The 23,109-nt window shown below is 35.3% G+C and overlaps 2 protein-coding genes across 2 annotated transcripts; both read left to right on the top strand.

The window, feature by feature from the left end:
- Positions 1 to 7,524: 7,524 nt before the first annotated feature.
- Positions 7,525 to 18,104, top strand: LOC121412063. Its single transcript, XM_041604975.1, has 5 exons — positions 7,525 to 7,709; positions 8,309 to 8,497; positions 11,216 to 11,317; positions 11,987 to 12,118; positions 17,938 to 18,104. Exons 1-5 carry the CDS (start codon positions 7,640 to 7,642, stop codon positions 18,102 to 18,104), a joined length of 660 nt encoding a protein of 219 aa, XP_041460909.1. The 5' UTR covers positions 7,525 to 7,639.
- Positions 18,105 to 19,774: 1,670 nt separating this feature from the next.
- LOC121412227 (contactin-associated protein-like 4) lies at positions 19,775 to 22,656 on the top strand. Its single transcript, XM_041605132.1, has 2 exons — positions 19,775 to 19,955; positions 21,651 to 22,656. The coding sequence occupies exons 1-2, from the start codon at positions 19,787 to 19,789 to the stop codon at positions 21,839 to 21,841; spliced, it is 360 nt and encodes a 119-aa protein (XP_041461066.1). The 5' UTR covers positions 19,775 to 19,786; the 3' UTR covers positions 21,842 to 22,656.
- The last annotated feature ends 453 nt before the right edge of the window (positions 22,657 to 23,109 follow it).

The raw sequence follows: 23,109 nt of genomic DNA, 5'->3' as shown, positions 1-23,109 counted from the left end.
GAAAAGGACATCCTTTTTACGTGTTTTTTTGGTCGCGCATGGTATCCACTCGTCAATGTAAGTGGCCCCCCCCCCCCCGGGACCGGAAGCGCCGAGGGCCCTAAATTTAATCTGCAACATCAAACTGCGTCAAACCCGGCGGATATGGTTCCAAGCAAAGGTTCCAAGTATGAACGATATCTGCCGGCGGATACGCGATATCCGCCAGTGGAACCAAATCCGCCGCTACACCGGCATGGCATCGAGTCGCAGGGGGGGGTATGTATTTTCCCAGACGTCAAAATAATTGAAATCATTAGCCATGTGGCGACGGATCGCCAATTGCTCTGTTTTTGCGAATCTCTTTTCTTGGCCGGGATTTTTTTTTTTGGGGGGGGATGGCCCCGACCCCCCCCCCCCATCAACGGTTGGACATTTGCATATGGATTATAAACAAAAAATGTAGCACAGGATTATGGAAGGTAGCCTTTAACTTGCCAATTATATTTTGAATGCATTGGCCTATATCGCCTGAGTTGACAAATTTCATAATCATAAACCCATAAACTTTTAATTGCAAGATGAGGCGGGCTGGCTGTTATCATCGCATTGTATTATGAATTACATCATTCGTGACGGTGTAAAGTTTCAGCCGTTCTAGTATGTAGAGAGAGAGTGTTTCTGTTCACTACTACTATGGGTTCATTCAGTGGTTATTTATTGGTTGGCACTAGATATGAAGCTTTGTCATTTATATTTAGGCATGCAATATTGAAATGCAATCACCTTGCCCTAATAAAAATTATTGATTGTCATGTTACTTCTATTGTCCAAGAACATTTCCTTGGGTTATAGTCAGGCGAGCTAGGATCGGCCCCATAGAAAATGGCGTAAACACTTTTTTTCATTAATGTATATACAATATTTTTGATGGTGTGTTGTCAATTCGAGAGTGCTGATTCCGAATCCGAATGATGCCACTCTTGTAACCTTAAGCATTTCCGCAAATTGGCAAAATCCAATATAACCCCAAAATATGCAAATTGCCCATGAAAATCATAAAATTGTCCGCACATCTGATTTTAAATCAAGAGCGCTATTAATGCATGTGTTTGTGATCTATGAGTGGAATACTGTCTAAAAAAAGTGATCATTAACAAAACATGTCATTTTTATACTATGTAATGAGATAAATATTGTATTATGATATTCAAAGTGGCTGTCATAGACTCCTTGTATTAAGTACAAAAGGGGACAAATAAGTTTGACATTTGGATTTGCTTGACTATAATTTTATATGCCAATAATTGCGAAATATTGGTGTAACAATGTCTGACATCATGATTTCTAACGAGACATACTTTGCCATTTCGGTAATCAATGTTGTATTTTGAAATTCAAAATGGCCGTCATAGGAGCTATCACAATGCGAATGAAGAAAATAATTTTCAAAAGAGTTAAGAACCATAAAATGCATTTAATTTTGATCTACTAGTAAGATATTGTCTGAAAAAAAGTTTTCTAGCGAAGCGTTATCATTTTCTTTTGTCATGCATGAGATTAATGCTGTATTGTGAAATTCAAAATGGCCCCTATAGGCTTCAACAGTATTATTAAATGGGGACGATAAATTTGTAAGAACTTACAAAACCCTAACTAAATTATGTATCATGCGTATAGGGAAACTAATTTTCACAAGAAATCAGAACCATAAAATGCGTGTTAACTGTTTGAGTAAAATAATGTCTTGAACATGATTTCTTACTAAATACATCACATATTGGTCTTGAAGGTTGGAAATGTTGTAATCTTGTAGTTCAAAATGGCTGCCGCCATGGCCCTAATGTACATAAAAACTGGGACAGATAATTTTGACAGAATTGTCTGAAATCATGGTTTCTAACGAAATGCCATACCATGTGTCTTTAAGGTGATAAATGCTGCATTTTGAAATTGAAAATGGCCGCCATAGGCCCTCATCGTACTATGTAGACCTACAATTTGAATGGGGACAGATAATTTCCAGAAAAGGGCATATTGCATGCAGCCATTTTGAATTTCAAAATATTGTATTTATCACTTAAATAACACAAAAAATTATACATTTCGTTAGAAATCATGTTTTCAGAAAATATTTGACTCATACAACACTATTTACTCAAGTAAAGCCAACTTCTGTTGCTTATTCTGTTAAAATAATTTGTCCCCATTCACATTGTACATACCGTTATTGCGGCCATTTTTGCTTTCGAAGTATTTATAACCTATCTGGCAGAAGAAATGATATATATATTGTAAGAACTTTTATGTTTCAGACAATTTTTTACTCATAGATCTCAATTCTATTCATTATATATTGTTAACTCCTGTAAAAATTGGTTTCCCAGTTAAACTGTACAGTGAATGTCTATGGCGGCCATTTTGAGAGTCAAAATAATTTGGGGTGACCATAATTTGCGCACATTTTTTAAAAATTATCATGAAGTTGATTTTCAATCAAAAATTTCTCACAGCTCACACAAAATTATTCAAAATAATAAATACCAAACGGAAGGCAATATCCCAAAGTCAAATTCACTTGACGGAATTATAAAGTAGATCAAGGGTTTCGCTGGCATCGCGATCTCAAAATTCCACGGCGATCTATACTAGTGCGCGCTCAGCTGAAAAAGTGTCATAAAAAAGTGTGACCTTAATTTGCGCACGATCGTTTTGCAAGGCTTTAGAAAAGAAATCAAGCAGACAAAGGTAAGATAATTATATCAGATGGAGGTTAAAATGTCATAAATTCGGTTGGAATCACATTTTACATACTTTTTGGAGACCTCTGCTTGCAAACTGGCGATTTCGTGATGCTGGTCGAGAAGATCAGATTTTCTCGGAGCGGACGCAAAAGTTAACAAAATTTGCCGATGTTTTGCTAATATTTTCACAAATAGAGACCTTTCCTTTAAGAAAATTACCAAACTGAGGAATTTGAAGTCGCTCTTTCTGTTGGTGATATCAGTTTTTCAAGATATTAATTAGAAATTGAGATATTTAGCCATGCGCAAAATTAGTTAACGCGCGAATATTTAGTCACACCACCACATTATTTAAAACAAACATGAAACCTGAATGATTATATGATAATAATAATGATAATATAGGGTATTTATATTGTGCACATATCCACCTTGTTAGGTGCTCAAGGCGCTCCTATATTACCCGGCTAAGCTTAGGCGTTCAGAGCGCACACAGCTTCTTAAGGAATTGCTTCCTACCGGTACCCATTTACCTCACCTGGGTTGAGTGCAGCACATTGTGGATCAGTTTCTTGCTGAAGGAAATTACGCCATGGCTGGGATTCGAACCCACGACCCACTGTTTCAAAGTCCGGAGACTTAACCACTGGGCCACAACGCTCCACGTTTTAAAAGTTGTATTTTAGGCAGTACACTGTAAGGATTTTATTCGGCAATTTTAAGTACCAAAATAAAGGATTTATCACATGTATAGCACATTGAATGATGAATTTCGTTGACATTATAATAGTCAGTTTTCCAGTCGTTTATCTTTATAAAATGCATTTTTGTGCTCGGCGCTTTTTTGATTTTTTTTGTCCCCATTCACGTTGTACATGATAGTGTTAGGGCGTTTTGAGGCCACTTTGAAATATCAAAAATCACATACGTGACATAACAATTTATATATCTCGTTTAGCAATCATGTTTTCAGACATTACATCGCGCATAGATAACTATTACTTGCATTTTAGTGCTCACTTTTGTGAAAATAAATTTCCCCATTCATTTCGTACATAATACGGTATACATGGATCTATGGTGGCCATTTTGAATAAAGAGAGTATTTCACTCCTGTAACATACATGTATTTTATAGCCAATGTAGTTTTCACAGGTAATTTGCATATTTTGGCGGCCATATTGAAATTTGCCGAATGCTCAAGGTTACACGAGTGGCCTCATTCAGATTTGGAATCAGCACTCAGCACCCTCGAAATAACAAGACTCCGATAAAAAATATTTAGAAAATAAATTATGAAAAAACAAGGTTATGCCTCTTCTACCCTGGACGAGAACTATAAATTAAGTTCGAGTGAACTCATTGTACATTTAGGAAGATTAATTACGAACAACGGACCAACAATAAAACATCGATTTTCCCAAATGACTTTTTACATTATTTGTAGTTCCAATTCCATCCAACTAACCTTTTTTTTCCATTATCAGCTCATGACTCTTTTCTATTATTGCAGTGTATCATAATAATCTCTATAGATCAAAACACTTAGACCGTGACTGCCTCAGTGAAAATAAAAACACAGTACGATGACATGCTATACACTAGAAATATACCCTTGAAAAAAATGTTCTTCCTGTATGAGGATGAAAATCGTCTGATCGTCAGCACATGACATAGGGCATGCAGGGTAATTGCATGATGTCTGATGAAATGGCAATTACAAGAGCGATGTATTCTATAGAGGTATATAAAAAATATATAGGGGGGCTTTTACTAGAGTCGTGAAAGCCGTTAATTGTAGTATGTGCAAGGAAGCGAGACCATAATTATGATCATATTAGCCTTTTTCAGTTCCATACAATGCTGCAAACGAATTTGAAATTATTGGATTGTAATGTCGATATAACATGTATAAATAATTGATTACAAAATGACCACTTTATTTTCTTTAATCTTAAACGTAAAATTTCGATTTCGTAGATATTCAATTCACAAAGTTAATAATCAATTTCATTTTTTCAAAGCCTTCGGAAGTTGTAATTTAAAACAAATCCAGATGAGATTTTTAAAAACTTCTCCAAAATTTGATTTGAGAATATAAAACTTTAAAAAGTTAGTTATGTTAACATTAGCTTGAAAAAATTTCGACATTTTTATTACAAAAATCAGATTTTGTGGTAGATTTTGACAAAATATTAAAAAAATAATATATTTCACTCTTCTTTTCTTTTCTTTTCTTTCCTTTCTCTTTTTTTCCTGGTCGTGAAAAATTTGGGGGCAAGCGTCCCTAAGCCCCCCATCTGTATGCCACTGATTTTGTTGGTTATTGTTTCAAAATGCAGTAGCAATTGTAGCGATAGATATTATAGAGAGGGGGTGGAAGTGGGATGGGTTAAATTTTAATGGCATTCAGTTAGCGTATAAGTCAAACGTGTGCTGAACGATTCAAACAATAGCATGATCAATTGGTGTGAAGCTTTCGAGCGCCTAAAAAAATTGGTGCAGAAAATAGGCAATATCTGCTGATGACTTCGAAACAAAGAAAGGCTAATCTATCATCGACCATTAATTTTTATTTCCTCCATTTCCCTCCGCCAACTTGCCATTTTACCCTTTCTCGCATTGGCCTTTATGATTGATTATAATACACGAGAGAGTAATTTTTACAAATTTTTTAATTCACTGTAGAAAATGGGGACTAAAGCTTTTTAAATGAATTATGTGTGTTGTAATAATTGGACGCCATTATACACAGAAACTTAACAATGGTGAGGGACAACGGGAGATGTCGGATTGACACAAGCCCCAAATTTCTCATAGAGGCAGCGATTCGGATGGGGGCAGGGGGGGGTGGTATGATAATTTTCTTTTAACCTGATACTGAAAACTAGTTGTTTTTGTTTTGTTTTGGCTAATGAATAATTGTGTGTATTTTGCAGCATCTACTTCATATCACTTCTGTTATTGGTAAATTCTGCTAGACATTTTGAAATTGCTTCCACGCTCTTGTGTAGGAAGAATTCAAACTGTTTAGGGTAATATCCTCAATTATCCCCCACCACTTCCACCAGCATTCTCTGATCGTAAAAAAGAATTTGACACCACACCTATAACCGTTTGACTGTTGTTCCATGCTCATCCACTTATTTAGATGAACTGGGGATCTAACTTAGAAAATAATCCCAACAACAGCAACTTCAAGGTCAAATCCACCCCAGAAAAATTTCATTTGAATCAATATAGAGATAAATCAAACAAGCGTAACGTTGAAAAATCTTCAAAATCCGATTTGAATTAAGTAAGGTATGACATTTTCAAGTTTCGCTTATTTTTCACAAAACGGATAAATGCACAACTCAGTGATATGCAAGTGAGAGAGTCGATGATGTCCTCCACTCCAAGTGAATAGTGGGACTATTTATTTTGTATTCATTTAATTTTTTAAAGATTTGACAATAATAATCAACTTGGCTGAACCACAAAATGTTCAAACAATGGTCATTCCACACATTCAGGGAAGAATGAAACTTTGTTTCGCATGACAATTAGAAAATTAAAAGATTTCATATTTCATGTAATAAAAAAAAGAAATAGTGAGTGGGGATGTCATGAGTCCCCTCATTTACATACCGACCAGGATGTATGACTGTTTTATGAAATTATGCGGGAAAAAAATCACAACTTTCTTATTTTACATCAGATTTGGATGAATATTTTATTGTCATGTTTGTTTGATTTGTCTCTTTTTATTTTTAAGGTCAACTTTTTGTTGGGGTAGACTTGTCCTTTAATTTTGAGCCGGATATGGTACTAAACTAAACAAAATTAATGCAAACGGGGGCATTGCCCATACCATACGACATGATATATTTTCGCCGGTTATATCTTTCAGAGTATAGTGATTTAGATCTTACGAGTCAGCGCAGCGAGCGAGAAAATCATACAGGTTTTTTGTACTAAAAGTATTATTTCATAATCGAATAACGTAAAATACCCATAAAATATCATGTACACTTCAGTATCCAACTCAAAGCTCGTGTTCGTTTTCCAAAAATCATGTCTTAATCATCATGTTAACATAATAATTTAGGACTGTATTGCCTAATGAGCAGCTGCATCAGTCGATACATTGTTCCACTTATTGGCGCAAATCTTACACACCTTTCTTCCTTTTCTATATTCTTTCGATGTGTGTTGAATAAAATGGCATGATCATAGCGAGAGCAAGAGCAAGGAAAACGACTAAAGCAGCGTCTGACCAAATTATAGAGAGCACTTGGACTAAACGGGATTCGCCATAGAATATCAGACTTTTTGGTAGTCTAGATTCTATCCATTGGTGCATTTCGTTTATATTTCCCATCCCTTCCTCATCCTCCATGCAGGGCGCCATAATGCATTAATCGCTATATCTCCTCTTTCAATGTAGATAGCGCAATGGAGGAGGACGAGGAAGGAGGAGAGAAATAACAAACACACCAACGGATAGAATCCAGACCAATTTATTGGATGAGGACGAAGTTATAAGCAAATAAAAAAGGGGGCAAAAGGACAAGATACTGCGCAACGTGGGACTAGAATGTTAAAAGAAGGAAAAAAAAAGACGATTGTCATCGGAGCTAGATCGATTGGTTAATGATTAAAATTAGGATGGAATTATAATACATTATAGAGCAGAAAGAAAGAGTGACAGAGAGAGAGAGGGGGAGAGGAGAGGGGGTGGATGTTACGGGTTGTCGGCCGTGTGCTTCATCGAATATAGCTTTTATATCATATCGTATCCCAGTAACAGATTAGATGCGCATCCAAGCTCTGATGAGCGATGATCCTAAAGTCGCAGCTGACCAGAAAATTATTATCAGGATCGCAACTCAAAGATTGTCGGATCTAAAACTGTCAAGAATTATTGTCCGAGGATGTTTTCCAGCTACTTTAGAATGTTGAAAGTGGTTTTGTTATCGTCATGGATTGGACTACTATTGGGAGGTAAATGTATGCTTTTTAATGAATAAATTATTTGTTGGTTTGATAATTACCTCCTCGATTTAATGTTATTTATTTGAAAATAAAATATCTTTTTAGCATTTCTCACAAGGCTCCTTTCTTTTCTCTCCCTTTTTCCTATTTGGTGTGCTGGGGTGTTATTTAACGATCTGTATTTAAATACTCATTTCATATCAAACCCCTGAAACCAGTTATACGGAAAAAACCTTCTTGATCAACCCTGCGAATGATATTTAACAGTTTAAAAATATGAAAAATATGATCAATGATATTAATAACAGTGAATTACATTATTACTTTTAACAATAATTCGATCGAAAACTGACTTTATATTGGATAAATCTCCATCGTCAATGAGAAGCAATATGATTTGTTTAGAAAATAATAAACACATGCATTCTTTGATCATCGTTACAGGTAAGCCAAACATTAATTTTGTTTTTATCCTATAATTTCAGGAAAGCGCTTGGTCTTGTGTGAACTCGAAACGCCATTCATTTCACGATTTCTGTACTTTTTGTCTTGATCTGTTCGTTTTTTGATTTGATGAATTTATTTTTCTTCATTTTCGTGTGATGAAGGCTTTGAGCCGATCAAAGCCCAGACAAACGGCAATTGGTGCCCGATGCCAATTTCTGGAGTTCAGTGCAAGTCTATAGTAAAGAATGGAACGACTATCCAACTCGTCCATAAACTCGTCCCTCTTGAAGCCATCGAGAAGATGGCGTATCCAGCAGGTGTAAATGTGACTTGGAGGTGTACTGAACCCGGTAAGCGCTCCATGATCACCCCGTAGTTTTAAATTAATATACCATAAAATGACAACAAAACTACTACTACTACTACTACTACTACTACTACTACTACTACTACTACTACTACTACTACTACTACTACTACTCTACTACTACTACTACTACTACTACAACAACTACTACCATACTACTACTACTACTACTACTACTTTACTACTACTACTACTATTACTCTTACTACTACTACTACTACTACTACTGCTCTACTACTACTACTACTGCTCTACTACTACTACTACTATTACTATACTACTACTACTACTATTACTACTACTACTAATACTGCTCTACTACTACTACTACAACTACTACTACTATACTACTACTCTACTACTACTACTACTACTACTACTACTACTACTACTATACTACTACTATTACTACTACTACTACTACAACTACTACTACTACTATACTACTACTATTACTACTACTACTACTACTACTACTACTGCTCTACTACTACTACTACTACTACTACTACTACTACTACTATTACTACTATTACTACTTCTATACTACTACTATACCATAGGCGGCGGAAGCGGGGGGGGGGGGGGGGGCGGACCAGGGGGGGGAGGACCTGTCTCCCTCCTAAATTTGAGGTGGGAGGGACGGCCCCCCCTAATATCTTGGTTGACAACTTTCTTTTTTTTTTTGCTTGTCAACAATTTTTGGTGGTCCCTCCTAAACTTTGCGTTGATAACCCTTTTTTTTGTATTGTTTTTTTTTTTGCTTGTCAAGTTTTTTTTACCTGTGTCCATCCCAAGATTTTAGGTGGACCCCCCCTAATTTGTTTGCCTTCCGCCGCCAATGACTGCTTCTACTACTACTATTCTACTACTACTACTACTATAATACTACTACATTGAATGAAAAGTTACCAACATGAGAAGCAATTTATATAAATAAAAGGACATTAGATGTGAAACAAAATCTTAATCAGCGAAAAATTGATTGATTGTATTTATTCGTCAAAGATATCACAAGAAGCAAAATACAATAATGGGAAAGAACATATTGTCAGGATAACCCATGAAAGCCGAAAGGCTTATTTTCAATGGGGTCATATTATTTCTGTAAAAACATTATTGTAACAACAACAACATGTATTAACCAGGGGCGGATCCAGCTTTCGCCAATAAGAGGGTCCGAAAAATATTTTTATCAACATTTTTCTCGATTGGCCGCTACAATCTGGCTTTTTTCTTGTTGGTTTTTCAGGGGGTAGTCCTAACCAAAGACTGAAGTTTTAAGTATATGTTAGTTTTTATTGCTATAAACAATATACGGTATCTCATGTGGTCTTAATATATAATGCGATCGCGAAGCGCGAGCTAAAAATCTTTGATATTTTATGTCCTTAGAACTGAAGATTCAGAGCAGTTTTTATAATCATGAACAAAGATAAGTATCCAACTAAACAATGCGAGCGCGAAGCGCGAGCCGAAATTTTATCATATAGTAACGTGAAAAGTGACTCAATTAGGACTGTTTTTAGTGATTAATGAAGAGGATACAAGTATCACCAATTAAATAATGAGAGTGCGAAGCGCGAGTTCAAAATTTATGATATTCCGACCTGAAAAAAAATGAACAGTCTAAGCGCGTTTTTATTTAAATAAACAAGCTGTGTGTCTAAAACAATTAAATGCGAGCGCGAAGCATGAGCTTAATTTTTTGATGTACTGAAATGATAAAGGAGCATTTTGACAAATTTTGGTAAGAATTTCCAAAGAGCATAGGTTTCTCACAAATCAAAAATACGAGCGCGCAGCGCGAGCTGAACATTTTGATACAATTAAATTAAACCAAATTAATGCATTGATACAATTTGTGTAAATCAAACAAAATAAAGAAAGCTTAATGTGCGAGCTAAAAACTGTGTGCAAATTGATATCAGAACTGGATATATTGTATATATATTTGGTTATATATTAGTGTCATTTAACCCTCTTGAATGGGATTCATTACACAGGCAATGCGAGCGCGAAGCGCGAGCGAAAATTTTTATATAAAGTCTATTTTCCAATTCTTCCCCTCACCTTTTTTTGTTTCTTTTCGGGGTCGGGCCGGTCGTTACGAGGCTGTAAATTACACATCATGGGTAAAATACCTCTTTCTTACTTTTCTTTCTGTTTTTCGTAGTTTCTATCAAGGTAAAGAGTACACCTTTTCTGCAGGTTGTCAAAAAATAGGGGGCCGGGGCCGGCTCGGCCCCCTCCTGGATCCGCGCCTGTTAACTACAAGTACAAAACGACATATCCATGAATTAAATTAATTTGTAGCAAACAACAATTATCTACTTTTTACCAAGGAAGATTGTATTTCATTTTACCATTATATTATCTACAATACTGAACTCTTACTGTACATAATGCATGCTTTTTACTGGTTATACTTGTTCTCGAGCAGATTCCAGTTTTATGTATTTCTTTTCTGAACAGCTTTTACTTTATTAGAAAGAGAATTCCAAAACTGCATGAATGCCATTGGATAGCCCTATCCGCTAAATAAGTATTTGTTAATTTATGTACATGAGCCAGTTTTATAGATACTTCTTTTATGACTATCATGGTAACTTTGCATGGTGACAACTATACCATGGTAAAACGGCTAAGCCATTCCCAGTCAAATTATTATGATTATCGATGTTCAATATTCTTCTCTCAGCCTGCTTGTCTTCTCCATGCAAGTATGGAAATTGTACAGAGGTCGACGATGGCTTTGAATGTGAATGCCCGAAAGGATTTGGTGGGGCCCGATGTGAAATATGTAAGTATGATGAAAGATGACAAGTACGATAACATCTGACTTACATGGAAAATATTAATCTCTCAAATCCACAACAAAGTTACATTTTCATTTTTTTTACTGAAAGGACTTGTTCGATGTTTTATCTGACAGATTTTATTTTGTACCACAGAAACTTTGCGCTTCTCAGCCAATTAAAATCAAGGAACGTTGTCATATGACAAAGTTGTTAACTGACCGAAAGTCATGAAACGCTCTCCATGTTTATATTTCGAATTTAAGAATACTTGGCTATAGTGGTAAAATCATGCACCTTGATCAGCACCTTTACTTTTTTCAGTCAATATATAAATACCTTATGCCACGAAAAACCTTATATCAAAGTCGGTCAGTGTCCTAATCGATAAGAGAAGGTCATTTCACATATGCCCTCGTCAATCGATCTATAAGACTGCCGCAAATTCAATTAAAATGCCATATTGCAAAATGGATATTGCAGCGTTTGTGCTTTATAACGTCTTAAATTGCCTCTAGGTCAGTATCGTTATACAGACGTCAATATGCGGCCTTGTATTTTGTTATTTGTAAGTAGGGAGGTCCGTCTGGGTTTTAAGATCAAATATGTGTGTTATAAACTTGTACTTTCTTCCATTTGAATGATCTGTTTATTCACATTCATTTCAATGATAGATCCACCACGGAATTGTGCAGAACTAAAAGCTCGTGACGACATTACTGAAGATGGTACTTACGTCATTGACCCGGATGGAGAATTCCGTGACAGGTCGTTACCGGTTGAGATGGAGTGCCTCATGACAGAAGGTAATACAAATGCTCGGTGATTCCATGTGGTGACACGACATTTGCTCCTGCGACAATTGATCCGGTATCTCAGAGGGCATATAGAGAGTTAGTATTGTCGTAAAGTTTTTGGACCAGAATGATGCAAAGATATGGATTAGGCTTTATTTAGTTTCGGAGGTTAGGTTTTATGTTTGGCTAAACGTGTAGATTTTCCATCGGAGTAATTGTCGCCGGAGCAAATGTCATGAAACCTATCATGCAGGTTCAGGTGTGTTCGTACCCAATGCTTGTCTGAATTGCACACCAATACGTTCAAGCTATATATGTTGTGGTGATTGAGGGCTTATTTGTAAGATTTATTTTAGTAAATGAAAACTACGTTACCACTCTCATAAGAGGCTGAAAAGCTTAAAGTTTTACGTACTATTAAGGAGAGTAACCTGGCTTAGTTCGAACAGAATTAAAGGTAGAAATGAATTCAAACTTATATGTGACTCAGGGGCGGATCGTGCCTTCGCCAAAGGGGGGGGGCGGTAATTTTTTTCAGCCATATTTTCCCCGATCGGCTGCTCGAAGATGATTTTTGTTTGTTTCTTTGAAGGGGTAGTCCTAATGTCACTTCTTTGCTTTATTCTTATAAATCAACATAAGTATATGTAATATAATAATCCTTATTTGTATAATGCGAGTGCGAAGCGCGAGCTAATTTTTTGGAAATTTTATGTATTTTTTCGCAAAATTTGAAAATTCTGGGCAATGTTGTTTATCCTGAAAAGATATATATGTATGCAACTAAATAACTACTAAGAACGCGAAGCGCGAGCAGAAATTTTTGATACACGTTTTGAACTGATGGAAAATGTACTTATTATAAAAACTGCTTCCAGTAAGTCATGAAGAAGTTTCATGTTTCAACAATCAAATAATGCGCGCGCGAAGCGCGAGCTGATATTTTTACCTTAAGAATGGAAATTCTAAGCACTTTTTGTAATCTAAACAGAATATGGAATACGTGGAATTGCCTTGGAGTGGTTCAGGAATTACCTTAAAAATAGAAAACAATATGTTTATTTAAATAATCACATCTCTGATCAACATGACATTAATTGTGGTGTCCCACAAGGTAGTATATTAGGGCCTCTTTTATTCATTATTTACATTAACGATTTTCATAGATCATCTGACATTCTTTCTTTCATTCTTTTGCAGATGATTCCAATGTATTTTTTGCTCACAAAAACCCTCAAACTCTAGTTCAGATCATGAATTTAGAACTGCTAAATTTGACTCAATGGATACGCGCCAATAAACTATCTCTTAATTTAAACAAAACCAAATATATGATATTTAGTAATTCTATTGAATCTTTACCTTCTGACATTATCTTTGATGATACACCTTTACAATGTGTTTCCCAAATTAAATTTTTAGGAATTATAGTTGATAATAAACTTTCTTGGAAACCCCACGTTCTTCATGTGAGCAAAATATTATCTCGTAATATTGGTATAATTAATAAGTTAAAACACTATTTTCCTCAGGTCACATTACTCATGTTATATTCCTCCTTAATTTTACCGTACCTTAATTATGGAATATTAGCATGGGGAAATACCCATAATTCTTTATTGGACAAAATATTAATTTTACAAAAGAAAACACTCCGAATTATATGTAATGCACCAGTTCGTTCTCATACAGATCAATTGTTCCTGGAACATAAAATCATGAAAATAAAAAATTTATATTTATTTCAATTAGGTCAATTCATGTATAGATACAAAAATAATTCGTTGCCACGCATATTTGACTCTATGTTTCACCAAAACCAATCCCTCCATAACTATCCCACCAGGCAGTCAAATGAATATCACTTGCCCCTCCTCAGAACGCATCTAGCACAAAATACTTATTTATATACAGGTCCAAGATTTTGGAACTCCCTTGGCGATGAGATTAAAGATGCCCGTTCTTTACTGTCCTTTAAAAACAAATTAAAATTTATGCTCCTTATTTCCTAATGAATTATATTCACTGTTTAAACTAAAATTTTGTATCATTTTTTGCTAATCTATGTTTATACAGAACATAAAGCCTTATTATTATTTTTTATTTTTTTCCAGTTAGACATAAAATTTGAAAGTTATAGCTTGTCTATACATTATATTGTACCTTTTATATTGTATGTGTGTGTGTGTGTGTGTGTTGTGCGTGTGTAATGGTGTATTTGTATATGTGTGTATGGAGGGGTGTGTGTGTGTATGTTTATGTGTAATGTGTATATGTATGCGTGTATGTATTTGTGTGTATGTGTGTGTATGTGTGTGTGTGTGTGTGCGTGTATTGATGTGTATGTATGTGTAGACATAATATAATTATATGCAGCAAATTAGCTTTGCATCCCTCTCCCTATCTCTATTTTCTTTCTATATTCTAGGCAGTTGTTATCGTACTATTGTCCACCTCATGTTCATGTGTTGTGTTGTTTCGTGTTATTTACTATTATTACTTGCCTTTTCGTTATCTTCATGTATTACTTTACGTATATTTCTATATTCCTTGTATCTATTTTTTGAGGGGTCCACATTATACAAGCTTTGCTTTTCAGTGGACCCCTCCATTCTTCTTATGATATATAATTGCATTGATTCAATTATATCTAATGATATTGATTATATTGATTTAATTTGACATGTATGTTAATTTATATTTAGATTACTTTCAAATATGTATTTTTTTTTCTTCCAATATTGAATTTTGTTCATGCTATTGTTTATTTAAATTGAATCAATCTATCTTGTACTTATTTGTATCATTTTGAAGAATGAAAATAAATTTGAATTGAATTGAATTGAATTGAATGTATGTAACTAAACAATTAATGCGAGCGTGAAGTGCGAGCGGAAAATTTCGAGATTTAGTTTTTAAACCGAGATAATCAATACATAATCAACAATAAAAACAATGCGAGTGCGAAGCGCGAGCTGAAAAATTTTGACATTTGTACATAAAGAATTGAAACTTTTAATCAATTTTTGTAATCGTGAACAGGATCGCTAAATAAAAATTGATGCGAGCGCGAAGCGGAAAAAATCGAGATTTAGACCTAAAAACGGGACACTCTATTCATGTTTTGTAAATCATGAAAAGGATGAGTAATAGGGGATCTTCCTACATTAATAATGCGAGGACAAAGCGCGAGCAGGAAATTTTCGATCTGAACTGGATAATGATTTAAACAGAGAACAAGTTGAGTATCTGAATAAACATCCGCGCGCGTGTTTCAGATTTAGACCGAGAATCTAGGCATTCTAAATACTTCTTTTATCATGAAAATCAAAGCGAGCGCGAAGCGCGAGCTTAAAATATTTGATATTCCGATCTGAAAAAAAGGTCACCTTCAAGCGCTTTGTAGGAAAATAGTGAGGTGGATATGGATCGCAGTTAAAGAGCTGATAGTTTTCATTATTATTACTTTTAGTGACATAGAACCGGGACATCCTTAGAACATGATTGTCATCATATGAAAATGATGACTATCTTACTATTCCTCTTGCTGAGAGCGAGATGAAACAAAAGGTACAATTTAATCATTAAATTAATATCTTATCTATTAATGCCTAATGAGGCGCGAAATCTGATGATATTATGGCATGAAAACTGGAAATTTCAACTACTTTTGTAATTATGAATAGGAGGCATCAGGTAATATATTTTAACCGTTAATGCGAGCGCAAATCGCGAGCCGAAATTTTTGATAAACTGTCATGATTTTAATTAGTTTGTTGTATAATCAATATTGAGACATACATAACTCGCCAATCAAAATGCGAGCGCGCAGCGCTAGCTGATACGTTTTGACAATCAGACCTGAAAAGGGATATTTTAAAAACTTAATGGAATACACGAAAATAATAGGTAATAATTTGCGAGCGCGCAGCGCGATCAGAAAATGTTAATATTTATTTATTTAATTTATTTATTCAATATATTTATTCAGGTTGATAAGATCAGTTAAAAACTGTTTTACATCATGGTCCATTATTCAGACCATAAAACTGAAATTGTTACAGAGCACTTATAAAAAATAATTTGGAAATCACACAAAATAATGAAAGTTCGATTTCTGAGGTGAAATATGTTTTGTATATTGACTTCCAAACTTGATATTTAAGCTCCACAATAAAAAGATATGCAAATACCTACAGGCAATGCGAGCGCGAGCGAAAATTTGATGTAGTGACATGAAAGGTTTATTTCATATTCCAAGACTTCCCCTCATCTTATTTTATTCACTCGTCTTCCTCCTCTTCTTTTTTCTCCTCTCCTTTTCCCTCTTTTTTTTCTTTCTGCCATTTTCCCCTGTTTTTGCTCCACCAATAGGGGGGGGGGGGCCTCGGCCCCCCTAGATCCGCCTATGTGACTGTCAATCATGGATATAGATTCATTCATTTGGAGTTCTAAAACAGAAATTCGGAGTGACAGATAACCTTTATACACAGTAAAACATGATTAGCAAGTTGTTTAAGCCCGTCACTCTAACAACAAGTTGTTTAAACTTCTTTTTAATTGTTTGAACTTTTTAAAATTGTCTAAAATTTTCTGAACTACATAAAATTTTGAATAGCATGTTTACAGTGTAAATAAGCATCGTCTCTTCATTTCTCTTTCAATCAGTTTTAAATGAATACAAAACATTTGACACAATCGCAGTTATCAAAGAAAATTACATTTTTGACACAAGTTAAAATTCGGCACAACAAAAATAATGATTATTTTGCTGAATAAACCACCACTTTCGCAAAATAACACTTTTGACCATAGCAATATATGTCTCTTGCTGTAAGCCCAGAAGTAGTGGTAAAAATGTTAGCATAACGAAAAAAAATAACAAAATATTATAATCATATTAGTGATAATGATAAAGCCAAGAAATAATTAATATGGTAATAATAAAAAAGGAAATACCGGTAATGATATTGACATTAATCACAATTATTTAATATTAAATTCTTCATTTAACAAAAACAAAATCCTTCACAAATATCCCACACGTCAATGCGATGAATTCCATTTACCACTACCCCGGACCATCCTTGTAAAATCAATTTTTACTTTTGAAGGCCCTAGACTCTGGGGAACTCTTGATAGTAACATCAGAGAATCTCCAAGCCTTAATTCTTTCAAATATAAGTTCAAAAACTTTCTCCAAGATAACCATTGAATTTAACTCTTCATCACTCGAACTCTTTTATTTTTTTAATCAAACATGTTTATCATGTCACGTACACTTTTACATCTCTTTCGTTTCCCTGTTGATCGGCGAGGTCCGTCTGTGAGTGCTGGGGCTGGATTCTGGAGACCTTTAATCTCTCTTTTTCTTATTTCCTTTTCTATTTTGATTCCCCCTATTTCCTTTAATTTAACTGGTTCATGCTGAAGTTGTTATTTTGATTTTTATATGCTAAACAACTGCAAGAATATTTATTAGGAGGCTGCACTCTACAAGCTCCGCTTTTTAGCAGCCTCCTCCATTTCCAACCTGATATGTAATAATCTTGAATATCATTTTTTGTACAGGAATATTTGAAATATGTTTTATTATTTATATAATTATGTCAACATGTACAAAAGAAACTGTAATTGTTGAAAATGGAAATGAACGAAATGAAATGAAATTATATAAAATAAAAACAATGAAAATGATCTTAATTAAATCTAGAGCTACCATTCATGCAAATACAACAAATTGGGACTTGTACTTTATATCTTAATATGGAAACAATGAGACCTTTGAGGCGCGAAATGAATGTCTAAATTTGTCCAATTCTGTGCAGGTGTTACATCAGTACCACATGACATCACTGCCCAAGAGTCCACACCATACGGGATGGGAGTTGGGGAGTTTGTGCGCAATGTTACGTACCCGTTCGACTCGGACACTATTCTTGCTCTCATTCAGGTACTCTTTCTTATAATCTTGTCGATCTCATTCATGTCATAAGGACCGCTATGAATACAGCCGTCCTTCCCCAGTATGTCTACGGTTTGGGTTGCGTGGCGCAGATCCAGCTTTCGCCAATAGGGGGGGGGGGCAAAAATATCACCCATATATTTTCCCCGATCAGCCGCTCAAAGTTGATTTTTGCTAGTTTATTTGAAGGGGTAGTCCTAACAGTAACTATAGTTTTATTCTTTTAACACAACATAAATATATATAATAATCCAATAAGCCCTATTTAAATAGTGCGAGCGCGAAGCGCGAGCTGATTTATTTATAATTTCATTTAGTCTGTCCTGAAATTTGAACATTCTGGGCAATGTTTGTGATCATGAACAACATGCGTATGTAACTAAATAATTACTTCGAGCGCGACCGCGAGCAGAAATATCTGATATACGTTAGCCTGATCGAAAAAGGACCTGATAAGGACTGATTTTAGTTAGCCTTGAAGACTATACATATTTCAATAATCAATGCGAGCGCGAGCTGATTTTTTTACGTTCTGACCTAAAAAGTGGACATTCTAAGCCCTTTGTAATCATGATTAGGATAGGTATACAGTGCGTCCCACAAAAAAACGAAACCGAGATTTATCGATGATTTATCATAACTTAATCACAAATACAATAGACAAATGACCTACCATTGTAAAACTTAGAATCTCCTCTTTCATCTGAAATTACTTAGATTATTTCTCATTCACGCATGAGTGAGCAAAAATAATTTGAAGAGGGATACCAAAAAGTCATTTGGCGGGCTGTATGTGGGTTTCAAAAAGAAAACCACATTTCTAATCAGTTCAATATCTGATCTTTAATTTGATACCTCAATTACAGAAAATGGTCAAGAAATTACAAAGTTATGGTTATTTGGAATAAGGCTTGAATTTCAATAATTTCATAAAATGAAGAGGTTCTACAGGCTAGCGTTCAAACTCACTTGACACTCCGTTTTGTTGACGATCAGCCCCTTTGTTAACCATGCGATAGCTTCTGTGGGAAACCGGTGAAAGCACGTTTATTTAATGGAATTATGGAAATACAAGCACTGTTTCGAGGGAACATAACTTTTTTACTTTTTGGCATTTTTTGGTGATTAGGGTATCAAATAAAAAAGCAGATATTGAACTTTTTAGGCATGCGACTTTCTTTTTGAAAATTCTGATACCCCCGCCAAATGAGTTTTTGGTATCCTTTCTTCAAATTGTTTTTGCTAACTCATCCGTGAATGGGGAATGATCCAAGTAATATCAGATGAAAGAGGAGATTCTAAGCTTTACATTGGTAGGTCATTTTTTCTGTTGTATTTGTGATTAAGTTATGATAAATCATCGCTTAATCTCGGTTTCGTTTTTTTCTGGGACGCACTGTATAACTAACCAATTGATGCGAGCGCAAAGCGCGAGCGGAAAAAAAAGAGATTTAGACCCTAAAAACGGGACACTCTTTTCATGCTTTGTAAGTCATGAAATCTGTGCAATTGGGTATCTTCCTACAATTCACATGCGAGCGCGAAGCGCGATCAGAAAATATTTGATATTCTAAAGAAAAATTAACATAGTGACCTACCTATTTTCCACGTTTTTGTATGTCTTATCAACAGTGCTCATAACTCCTTTTTGATCAGATTTTAAGTATGGTTTATTTTACTTCATTTCATAGAGTTCAAAAAGCTGCAAACAGATGATCTACGCCAGGGGATACAGATCCTACATCTACGCTCCAGATGGGATCACACAGAATGTTTGGTGGGTGTCGAGACATGGTAGAAAAATGCCAAACTGGGCCGATACACCAAGCGATCACCAAGGGTGTAGCTGCAGTTACGAAACTCCATCTAAACCCTATAACGGTAAGATGGCATAAATCTCTAGTATGATTCTTTTCACAGTTTCAGTTTTTGGAGTATTCCCTGCATCGAAAAACTATAAGTTGGCATCGCACGTTCTTAAGACTACAAATATTTTTGTGCAATCGAATATACGGGTATAATTAATTAGAGTTCCACGGGGCCTAAGCCTCTCCTTTTATTTTTTGTTTCCCATTTTCCCACTCATATTTACTAAACCCTTGGGGGCCGGAGGATCTCCCCTTTCCCTATCACTCATATTTAATTACAATAAGGTCTGTGATGTTATCTTTGATAAATTCCCGTCATCCCATTTTCAGCGCATTCTCTTTTTGAAGTCCATTGAACTCTGGTTTCTTATCCACTATTAAAGGACAAGTCCACCCTAATATGAATAAGATAATATTCCAACAAGCATAACACACTGAAATTTTCATCAAAATCGGATCTAAAATAAGAGAATTATGACATTCTTAAGTCTCGCTTAATTTCACAAAGCAAATATTGCGTCCAGTTACACAATAGGTTAGCGATTAATCGTATCCTTGCTTACGGGCATAGGTGCCGCGACCGGGGATCAAACCTGGATCGAACCCCGGACTTTCCATGTATAGCCAGGCGCCTTTTAGACCACTCGGACACGGCACCTCCATTTTCACGATCGATTTGTACATTATAGTCAATGCAATTGTAGAAAAATGCTCTACGATCATTGCTAAGCTTTGTGTTACGGGCTCCAGGTCGGTATGCAAATGGGGAGACTAATGACATCAGTCACTCACTATTTCTTTTGTATTTTATTGTGAGAAATATGAAATATTCAAATTTTCTCCCTGTTGTCCTGTGAAACAAAGTTTTATTCCTCCTGAACATGTGGTATTACCATTGTTTTAACATTAATGGTTCGGTCAAGTTAGTCCTTTCGTCAAATCTGTAATAATTGAAATATTCAATCAATAAAAAAAAAAGAAAAACAAAATAAATAGTGAGTGAGGGGCATCATCGACTCTCATTTGCATGTCACTGAGTTGTGCATATAACTGTTTTGTGAAAAATAAGCGAAACTTTTAGTCATGACCTTTTTTTAATTTTCCATCCGATTTTGATGAAATTTTCAGCGTTATGCTTGTTTGATTTTTCTATATTGATTAAATGACATTTTTCTGGGGGTGGACTTGACCTTAAAGGTGGTTTGGCACTATGACGTTGGTTCCAATTTGAAATTGCTTTTTCGGAAATGGAGTCAGTGGGAGTCATTTTATCAATTGGTAAGGTGCTTTTCGAGACCCCATGGTCGCGCATGGTATCCACTCGTCAATGGAAGCGGCCCCCGGGGTCCACTGCTAACTAGTCCAGTCAACTTAAGTCAGTTCGAGTCAGTGGCGTACATAGGATTTTCCACAGGGGGGGGGAACCGTCCGCCAAAAAAAAAATTCTTCAAGCTCGTAAGGGGGGGCAGGGATGCGTCCTTTGCATGGGTTGTGGCTCGGCAGGGGGGGCAGACTGCCCCCCCTCCCCCCACCGTTGGTACGCTCGTGGTTCGGGTCGCTTCTCAGATGGCGCCAATCCGAAAAGTCCTGAAATCCGAGCAAAGCAAATGACTAGGTAATATATGACTCGTACCTGACATCATTCCGAGTCAAAATGAAAATGCAAAAAAAAAATAACCAATGTTAATCTCCTGTGATTCTTAAACAGCTTGCCCTGCAGGAGGACGGTGTAATACGGACTATTCGTATTACGGTTATTGGCAGGAAGATTCCGGCTATCTGACTGATGTGAGAAGACTACCAGTTATAAGATTACATACGGGATTCCCATTACAGTCTGGAACCAGATATCTCTACTATAATCTTGGTCCTCTCCTCTGCGAAGGACACTGGTCTTAGAGATACCAAGAGAAGTCTGACTAAACTTCACCCACCCCCGAGAGAGAATTTTATTTATATATTTCAACAGTATTTTATTAGGGTGCCCTTTCAACAATATGCTGGTATTAATAGGGACCCTATAATTATAAAACAAAAATAATCAAAAACAAAAATGGTATATACACATGATATAATATACAAAAATAAAAACATATACATTTTTAAATACAAAAGCAAGGAATCGGTTGAAACAAACTGAAGGGAGGCCCGGGCGGAAGAATTCGGTCGAACCCGAAATTTAGAAATCGTTTATGAATAGAAACTAGGTCCTGTTTCATAAAGTGTTACAACTATGGTAACTTTGCCATAATGGCAACCCCCATGGCAAGCTTGATTGTGATTGGCTGCTGAGCCCTGTTAACATAGGAGTAAGCCATAACAAACAGTTAGTCCTTTATGAATATGGCCACAGGGGTAGATTCAGGATTTCATATATAAATCCTGAATTTTTACAACCAATATAAAGTATTTGATTAGGTCTAAATAAATATTACTAGCACGAAGTGCGAAATTGTTTGATATTCATACATAGGAAGTGACATTTAAGATACTTGTTGAAATCATTATGATGCGTATCTAATTAACTAAATAATTCAATGTAAGCTCGAGGCGCAAGCCGATTTTGAAAAAAAATCTTTGCAGAAAAGGGGACATTATACGTTGTAAGGACTGTTCGTAGGAATTCAGTACGTATATGTCATAATGATTTCATTGATTCAAAGAGGCCTGAAATTGTTTGATATTCAGACCTAGAAACGAAACATTTTATTATTTAATTGTTTGATTTTAATTTATGTCATAATATTATAATTATTCTGATATCAATTATTTAATCATATATATACATCTATATATATATTTTTTCTATGTTAAAAGGAGTGTATTGTGACACAAAGTATTCATATATGTTTACCATAAGGATAAGCTTTAAAAAAAGCAATTTGTATGTTAACAAAATACATTGTACAAAATATCAAGATTAAATATATAAATACTTAAAAAGATATGGATGGATCACTCTATTTAGAGCCACTGATATAGGCTTAGAGCTTTTGTCATCTGCTCCGATTCAGAAAATGGCAATATATATATTTTTAAAAGTTTTATAGTAAATCAATCATTTTTCTTTCATGAATACATAACCTAGTATCATTCGTCATATTTTGAGGACTGTCCCAAGGGAATTATCATAATGATAACATATAGCGCATGAGCTTTTTTGTATT

Source organism: Lytechinus variegatus, chromosome 3 (assembly GCF_018143015.1).
Source record: "Lytechinus variegatus isolate NC3 chromosome 3, Lvar_3.0, whole genome shotgun sequence".
NCBI lineage: Eukaryota > Metazoa > Echinodermata > Echinoidea > Temnopleuroida > Toxopneustidae > Lytechinus > Lytechinus variegatus.
Note: the sequence above shows the minus strand (reverse complement) of the source record. Positions and strands in the feature narration are given on the sequence as shown.

Coding starts and splice junctions, on each gene's coding strand:
- LOC121412063 (XM_041604975.1), top strand. CDS start 7,640: ATGTTTTCCAGCTACTTTAGAATGTTGAAAGTGGTTTTGTTATCGTCA. Junction 11,318..11,986: donor TGGGGCCCGATGTGAAATAT/GTAAGTATGATG, acceptor TTTCAATGATAG/ATCCACCACGGAATTGTGCA. Junction 12,119..17,937: donor GGAGTGCCTCATGACAGAAG/GTAATACAAATG, acceptor AATTCTGTGCAG/GTGTTACATCAGTACCACAT.
- LOC121412227 (XM_041605132.1), top strand. CDS start 19,787: ATGATCTACGCCAGGGGATACAGATCCTACATCTACGCTCCAGATGGG. Junction 19,956..21,650: donor TCCATCTAAACCCTATAACG/GTAAGATGGCAT, acceptor ATTCTTAAACAG/CTTGCCCTGCAGGAGGACGG.